The following is an 8,682-nucleotide window of genomic DNA, read 5'->3' as shown; positions in this document are numbered from 1 at the left end:
ACTGACCAGAACGTTTTGTCAGTTGTTCATACGTTGCGCTTACGTTTTAAGCGGTACAAGTCCGTTATTAAGTACGGTGATATCCGTTAATTGAACGTTGTTCGTCCTTTATACATGCGTTACTGTTGCGGTCATTGTACGTTTTATGCGCCCCATACACCGATCGCGGGAGCACCGAGCAGCAGCGGATAACTTTCTGCCACATTTGTTCTATTCGTAAGGCGTCCGTTAACGCTGTACGGTGTAGTGTGACTGACACATAAAAAAGAAGAGAAATAAGAATGCCTTGTTGGTACCTAGACTACAGAGACATTAATACGATGTCAATTACTTAGGAGAAAAATCAGGAAAAAATAATTTGTCAGTTGGAAGGCAAATCAGAAAAAAAAAATCCAGGTCCAAAATTTCTACGATGAAAGATATTCATAATATTTAGATGAAGTCGTCTATTACATGAATTATTATATGCAATTACTTTTTTCTAAGGATCAGGGAGAATCGTCAATCTTGATGGAAATTCATAAAATTTGTTTGTGGTACATGTATCATTAAGTATCAAATTAATGCAATGATCTTTTATTATGCAATTTTTATGCTTCCCGAAGGTCGAACATATAGTTGTCGCTTTGTCCGTCCTTCCGTCTGTCTGTCTGACCGTCACACTTTTGTCCGGAGTATAACTTGAAAAGTATTAATGGCATTTGATTGAAACTTCAATAATCATAGAAGCCATTTAGACAAAGTGCAGTGTTAAAGAATCATAACTCTACCTTACCTAGGTTTTTGAATGATATCCCTTTATTATACACAATAAGGCTTGTCCGGAGCATTACTTAAAAAGTATTAATGGCATTTTATTGAAACTTCATAAAATGAAAGAGGTCATTAACGATTAACGAGGAGTGTTAAAGAACTATAGCTACTTTACCTAGTTTTTAAATTATCTCCCTTAATATACAATAAGTAAGGCTTGTCCGGAGTATAACTTCAGAAGTATTAATGGTATTTTATTGAAACTTTACATAATCAGAGAAGCCAATGAGACAAAGTGAACTGTCAAAGAATCATAACTATATTTTACCTAGTTTTTGAATTAACCCTTTTTATACACAAAATAAGGCTTGTCCGGAGCATTACTTAAAAAGTATTAATGGCATTTCATTGAAATTTCACAAAATGATAGAGGCCATTGACGGAAAGTAGAGTGTCAAAGAACCATAAATCTACTTTACCTAGTTTTTTAATTATCTCTCTTCATTATACAAAATAAGTCTTGTCCGGAGCATTACTTGGAAAAGTATTAATGGCATTTCATTGAAACCTCACAAAATGATAGAGGAGATTGACAGAAAGAGCACTGTCAAAGAGCCATAACTCTACTTTACATAGTTTATGAATTATCTCCCTTTTTCAAATTTCTTCTTTTCAGGATCTCCATTTCTTTTGGTGTATAATACTTTATTCCCCATATTAGGATAAACACATGCAATAGGGAGCATCATTTGGTTTTACTGATTCCTTGTAGAAGAATGATAATAAATTATTGAATTATTGAATCGCGCCTAAATCTTTAACCCCCAGATAACAAGACAGTGTGAATTAAATTACTTCCACACCAGGTAAATACCTTACATACGTTTCAGAAACCACAGGACTACATTGTAATTATGTTAAGATAAATGAATAAAAACTCATGGAATCATAAACATAATTGTGTACTTAATGGCATTGCAGAGGCAAGACATCATTAAGGATACAAAGAAGCAAGACAAGGGACCAGTATCAAACCAGTCCGTCTAAAGAGGGGATTCAAGAGCTAATTGCCATTGAGGCCCGCCTGTTCTGTCGTTGAGGAAAGTGTAGAGCCCGCCTGTTCTGTCGTTGAGGAGAGTGTATACGAGCTTTTCCTTTGATTTGACCCAGTGACATAGTTTCTGGCTCCACCTGACCCAGATTTTAAATATCCAAGATTTCATGATAAACATTCTGACCAAGTTTTATGAAGATAAAATAAAGAATGTGCCCACTATGGTGTAAACCAGCTTATTCTTTGATTTGACCTGGTGACCTACTTTTTGACCCCACACGACCCATCAGATTTTTATGCAGACAAACATTCTAAGTTTCATGCAAATCAAATGAAAAATACAGCAGCCCCTATTGAATGCATTAGGATTTTCTTTGATTTTAACAGGTGACCTAGTTTTTTAACCAAGATGATCCAGATTCAAACTTGGGCTAAAAATCACCAAGATCATCATTTTGTCCAAGTTTCATTAATATAGGGTCATAAGTGCTCTAGAGTGTTTTCAAGCCTTTTCTTTGATTTGACTGGATGACCTAGTTTTTGGCCCCACATGAATCAGATTCAAACTTGACTAGAAATGTTCAAGTCAAAATTTCTGAGCAAGTTTCATAATGACTGAGTCAAAACTGTGACATCTTGATTGTTCACAAGCTTTAACTATAATCTGGCCTTCCTAGTTTTTAACCAAAAAGATCATCAATGCAACCATTCTGACCAAGTTTCATAAAGAATGAGTTACAACTGTGGCCTCTAGAGTGTTCAAAAGTTTTTCCTTTGATTTGACCTGGCGACCTAGTTTTTGACCCCACATAACCCAGATTCGATCTTGACCCAGAGATCATCAAGACAAACATTTTGAACAAATTTAATAAAGATTGGGTCACAAATGTGGTCTCTAGAGTGTTAACAAGCTTTTCCTTTGATTTATCAAGACAAACATTCTGACCAAGTTTCATAAAAATTGGGTCACAACTGTGGCCTCTGGAGTGTTCACAAGGCAAATGTGGACGGACGACGCACAACGGATGACAGATCAAAATACCTCACCTCGAGCACTTCTTGCGCAGGCGAGCTAAAAATTAATGTCTAAAGTAAGTATTGGACCAATAGGTGTTACCATCAATTCAACAATCAGTCTTTCTGCTAAGTTTAGACAAAGATGATTTTCGATTCCTGGTAGCTTTCATAACTTTGATTCGGACAGGTTTTTACCAAATTTTAGTTCTTCTGTTATGAAATCAACATGTGTGTAGAATGTTAGAAAAAATGTACACATTATTAATATTAAAAGAATCGAGAATAGTAAATATTATTTGAAGTTTGATGCAATAATCACTGCATCCACCTGTTCTGCAAAGCAGAAGGGTATAATTTTATGAAACATTTTATTGTTGAAACAATAGATAAAAATAATTCCAATACAGGATGAGTTTAAGAGAAAATCCATTGAAAGATGATTCTTTTATTTTCAAATAGATTTAAATTGTGTAAGCAATATGATATATTCTGATTTATAATTATACTTTCACAAAACTTTGCGAAAACTTACATTACTTCATGAATGTGTAAATGATATTCTGTATTGTTAATATACATACTACCTGTAATAATCTGTACATAATGTATAGTGATACCAGTAAGGCATAATTCGAAAGAAAAACAATATGCAAACACAAAATTTTAAATCCTCTCCGATTCTGGCTTTTTAACTTTTTAAAGCTATAATAACATTCCAACTTTAACAAAAGTCTTGAATGAACAGTAATAGTAATTTTAACAATTTGCAGACTGAATTTCTGTGTATTTAATTCAGTATTCTTGTATTCAGTGTAACTTTAGATCCTCAGATCAGAAAGGTGTTCCTTTATATACGAAAGGAAAAACCTTCTTATATTTTTTATACGCCCGAAGGGACGTATTATGTTATAACGCTGGTGTCCGTCTGTCCGTTAGCAATTTCGTGTCCGCTCTGTAACTCTTGAACCCCTTGAAGGATTTCAAGTTAACTTTACACAAATGTTCACCACACCGAGACGATGTGCAGAGCGCATGTTTTGGATGTCTCGCTTCAAGGTCAAGGTTCCACATTAGAGTCAAAGGTCATATCAGTTTGTTTCGTGTCCGCTCTGTAACTGTTGAACCCCTTGAAGGATTTCAAAGAAACTTGACACAAATGTTCACCACACTAAGACGACGTGCAGAGCGCATGTTCCGGATGACTTGCTTCAAGGTCAAGGTCACACTTAGGGGTCAAAAGTCATATCAGTTTGTTTCGTGTCCGCTCTGTAACTCTTGAACTGCTGGAAGGATTTCAAAGAAACTTGGCAGAAATGTTCACCACATTGTAACGATGTGCAGAGCGCATGTTCTGGATGACTCGCTTCAAGGTCAAGGTCACACTTAAGGGTCAAAGGTCATATATGACTTTGCTTTGTGTATATTGCTCTGCATTGCAGTGCTCTTGTTTTTATTTGGCAGATCTCTTTTTTTGTACTTACAATAATTTTTTTAATTACTTCCCTTTTATGTTACTATAAATAGCTTATTTTGAAACTTTTTAATTTTTGGCCGTTGGGAAAAACCGAGACCACTTTTCTGTGGTACAACATGGATGGTACCTCCAATTTTAAGGTGTATTATTACATACCTGTACCTGATAAGGATTTTTTTTTTTTGACTTTGAGTATTTTTTTTGTGGACTTAAGATTTGTTTTTCGAAGTTTTCCTTTTGTTGTTCCAGTCCTTTGGGGCTACAACAGTAAAGTTCTTAAAATTTTGCTACCATCCAATGATGTAAGCCTTCGGGTGTATATTGCCCCGCTTGGCGGCGCTCTCGTTATATTCTTCAAGCAGTCCAGAAAGTCGGACATTTTGTTTTCAACACGATTGAATAAATGTACTTTGTTTAGAAAGGAAGTTACTGGAAGATACCATTATAAATATGGAACAAATAGTAAAAGCCGGAATATTCTTCATACTTTTAGGCAAAATTAACACCAAAAACAGAACGTAAAACCTAATATATTGAATTAACGAAACTGCATGATCAAATCAAACACAAACAATAAATGAATTTTATAACTTTAATTCATACATACATAACAGTTGTCTCTTGGAAATTAAATCTGAGCGATAGACGGAATAAATTGACAGCCGTCAGCAGGGTGGATACGTCCTTATTTTCTTTGAAGAATGAAATTTATTGAGATGCATAGAATATTATAACTGATTATTTAATGCAATTGATCATAGTCATAATGCTGTCTGTTGTGGTACATAAAAGACTGTCAGCCTTGACAAACAGTAGTAATTGTACAATTTCAGAAACTGTAGAAAAAAGGTTTTAATGTGTCAAGGACTTGTTGAATTTCTTAAGGATTGGTTTCTAAAACAATGAATGTATCATTTTTTTACATCACGTATATACTTGTTCGGCTTATAAAGTCACTAAACCTACATTCAAGAGACTGGTTAACAGATGAGAGGCTAGACGAGAAAGCATTAGATGTCCTTCGAAAAAGAGTGTATCAACAGACAATCGAACGTTAAATTCTGTTTTTTGGTGTGTTGCAAATGATTAAACATGTGGAAAAATTATTATCTGGATTAATGTAGATATTATATTGTTGGTTGTTACATATTACAATTTAAGCTCAACAGAAAGACATGATTCATTGTATTTTACTTTTGGTGCATTAAGACACCACCAGTAGGTTAGTGAGAAAACGTAGTAAAGCCTGTTGTAAGTAATTCGCTTCAGCTATAGTTATGCACCAGTTACTGTGACAGGAAAGGCCGTACCGGCGACAGTAACCATCAAAACAAATCAACACCCTTTACAATATTACAATTTATTTACATAAGATGATTATAACAATGAATAGATATGAAAAGAAAAAAAACTGATTATAAGAAAGAAAAAAGAAGAAAGTTCAGTATCTCTAGATACAAAAGTTCTTATAGTCCATTCTAATCTGACGTGACACAGGTCTTTAATGTAATTGTGAACTTTTAGTAGCACAAACAAAACATAGCTTCTAAATTCAAAATACAGTCCCTTTAAACCGTGAATACGTTGATTCCGTGTTGGCTCCCTATGGTGGTAGGTGATTGCATCCCTGAGCTGACTTCAGAGGATAACAAAAATCATCGTCTTTGCGGTTTACGGCACAACCATGGACGTAAGCTCTGCGCTGGGAATATCCATCCAGGCGAGTGAAGACAAGTGAACCTCGGGCATTGTACTTCCGGGTTATGACATCACCAGGAAAAAATCGTCTGGCGGAAGAAGCTAAAATATATAACATATGGTAAGCACCATAGCAAAACAAATAATCGGGGATAAAATCCTTTGGGCAACTTTAATGTGGTTTCAGAACTTTATGAAACGATGGCCAGATTTGAAAGTAAAAAAAAAACCACGTAGTCTTGAGCTTCAGCGTGCCAAAGCAACGTCTGAGGAATCTGTAACATCATTTTTTACAGAGCTTGCTAATATCTTGACAAAGTATGACCTGAAAAATGCACCTGAAAGGATATACAATATTGACGAAAAAAGGACTTAAACAAAATCATTCACCCCCTTACATAGTTGGGCCTTCTTGTGATACCACCCCACCCGCTGTTATCTCTGGGAAGGGAAGTACAATCACCGTAACTGGAAGTGGGAATGCTCTAGGCCAACAAATACCGCCCTACTTTATTTTTCCAGGGAAAAGAATGAGGCAGGAACTTTTGACAGGCTGTATTCCAGGGACTGCTGGTACTGTTAGTGACTCAGGGTGGTCGAATTCTGAAATTTTTATGGACTACTTAACCAATCACTTCATTAAATATGTACAAGGTAGAGATGAAGAGAAAACCATTTTAGTACTTTATGACGGTCACAGGTCGCACATTTCACTACCACTTATTGACTGGGCCAAACAGCACAGAATCCAACTCTTTGTTCTTCCGGCGCACACAAGCCACGTGTTGCAGACTTTAGACCTTGGCTGTTTTGGCCCCTTTGAGAGAATGTATAATGCTGAATGCCACAAATACATGCGCATGAACTCTTTAGCTGGAATAGACAGACATTGTATATGCCAACTGGCATGTAAAACTTACCTAAAAGCTCTTTCTCCAGAAAACTTACAAAGTTCATTCAGAAAGGCTGGAATTTTCCCTTTTGAGCCAGCAGTTGTTGACAAGTCACAATTTGTTCCTGCCAAGGTGTTAAACACTACAGAAACCCACACAAGAGAACAGACAGACAATACGTCTGACAAAGAAAAAAGCACTGAAGTGCAAGCAAAATCAAGCAGTGTCCAATATTCACATGATAACTTTTTCAAAGATAGAGAGACACAAATTGGGAAGCAGGATAGAGAAACCAAGAAAAGGAAATGCCTTAGTTCTGTAGTTTCTGGAAAACCTATACCTGAAGAATGTACAATACAGAAAATACAACAGCACCAACAGTCTGTGAGAAAGTCTTCATCCTCAAGCCTATCCATGAAGAAACAGAGCACATATAGAACCACTTCCAAAAAGGCAAAGATTTTAAGTAGTGATCCCCAGCCTGGAACATCTGGCATTGCAGCACCTGCAAATAAGAAGAAGTCTGTAAAACAATTACCGAGTCAGTCTGATTATTCTTCTGATGACGAAATTACTGATGAAGAGAAATGCTGTCAGTGTAAACTGTTTCAGCCAACACAGATAGCAATGTCAAATACCATTTATTTTACAAAGTGGGGCCAGTGCATGTTTGACAATTGCAGACACTGGACACATTTGAAATATTGTTGTAATGTGGTCAGGCTGCGTGGAAAGGACACTTTTTACTGTCCATGCCATGGGGTACCTTGTACCACCGTAGAGGAGTAGTTAATAGTAGTTCTGACATAAACAAATACAAAACCTGTAAATATTGTTTCTTGTTTGAACGTTTATCTATCGTTGATTTTGTTGACATTTGAAAATCAAAATTTAATCTGAACTGTATGCATTTATATACTTACCTATTAAGATGACATTTCAACTAACATGCGTAAGATTTATAGACTGCAACATTTCGGCACACTCATGACATTTTCGCGGGAATTGGACCGCATATTAAACTTTCCACGCAGTGCGCGAATAATGATGACGCAATTCTGACCTCCGCCATATTGGATAGACAACATCATGACAAGGTAGAGGGGTTTTCCCAAGATTTGTAAGGTACGTAAACATTGCTACAGACTAAAATAGGATTGGCAAAGATAATTAAAATGTTGTATATTTCAGGCATCCTATTATTCATTAGAAAATCGATCACAAATCGTTAGGTGCGCGAAAAACGATTACTCTAGGATATATTGGCTCATCAAAAGTTTAAAGTTGCAGTGTATATGACTAGTTATACGATTATTTTTCAAATTACAAAACGTATTATGGCTTTTTAAATGATGCTTAAAATTTTTAGAAAAGGTTTGCCAATTTTACACGCAATAGTACTATAGTGCTGCAAGAAAACATTATAAACTAGGAAATTCTACCATTATAGTCAACTAAAGGTAGAGATTTTACTTGACTAATATACTTGCCAGTTCTCTACGGTTAATACAAATCAGGTCAGAATATTACAAAGCTTTAACCCAAATAATGGACTAATCTTTCATAGCACAAACGTTTCGGATTTCATTGACCGAGAAAAATGGTGGCTAACTGACCGCTAGACCTATATCTGAGCCACTTCATAGATCGTTCTCGGTAACTTTTTCTGTCTTTCTATTTTTATAATTGTATTATTCGCTTTATTCACTTAGTAGCTTGGATAGAAACTTGAACTGACTAAGCGTATACTCTCAATAGGCTTGTCATTAACGGCCTTGGCCATCAGTTAAAAA

General features: G+C 35.8%; 1 protein-coding gene across 1 annotated transcript; it reads left to right on the top strand.

The window, feature by feature from the left end:
• Window positions 1-6,328: 6,328 nt before the first annotated feature.
• On the top strand, window positions 6,329-7,678 carry LOC128548900 (uncharacterized). The gene has a single exon (XM_053524517.1). The coding sequence runs from the start codon at window positions 6,329-6,331 to the stop codon at window positions 7,676-7,678; it is 1,350 nt and encodes a 449-aa protein (XP_053380492.1).
• The last annotated feature ends 1,004 nt before the right edge of the window (window positions 7,679-8,682 follow it).

Source organism: Mercenaria mercenaria, chromosome 2 (genome assembly GCF_021730395.1).
Source record: "Mercenaria mercenaria strain notata chromosome 2, MADL_Memer_1, whole genome shotgun sequence".
Taxonomy (NCBI): domain Eukaryota; kingdom Metazoa; phylum Mollusca; class Bivalvia; order Venerida; family Veneridae; genus Mercenaria; species Mercenaria mercenaria.
The sequence above is the reverse complement of the archived record's forward strand: the minus strand, read 5'-3'. Positions and strand labels throughout refer to the sequence as shown.

Bases quoted from the DNA above. Each gene is read 5' to 3' on its own strand.
- LOC128548900 (XM_053524517.1), top strand. From the start codon at position 6,329: ATGCACCTGAAAGGATATACAATATTGACGAAAAAAGGACTTAAACAA.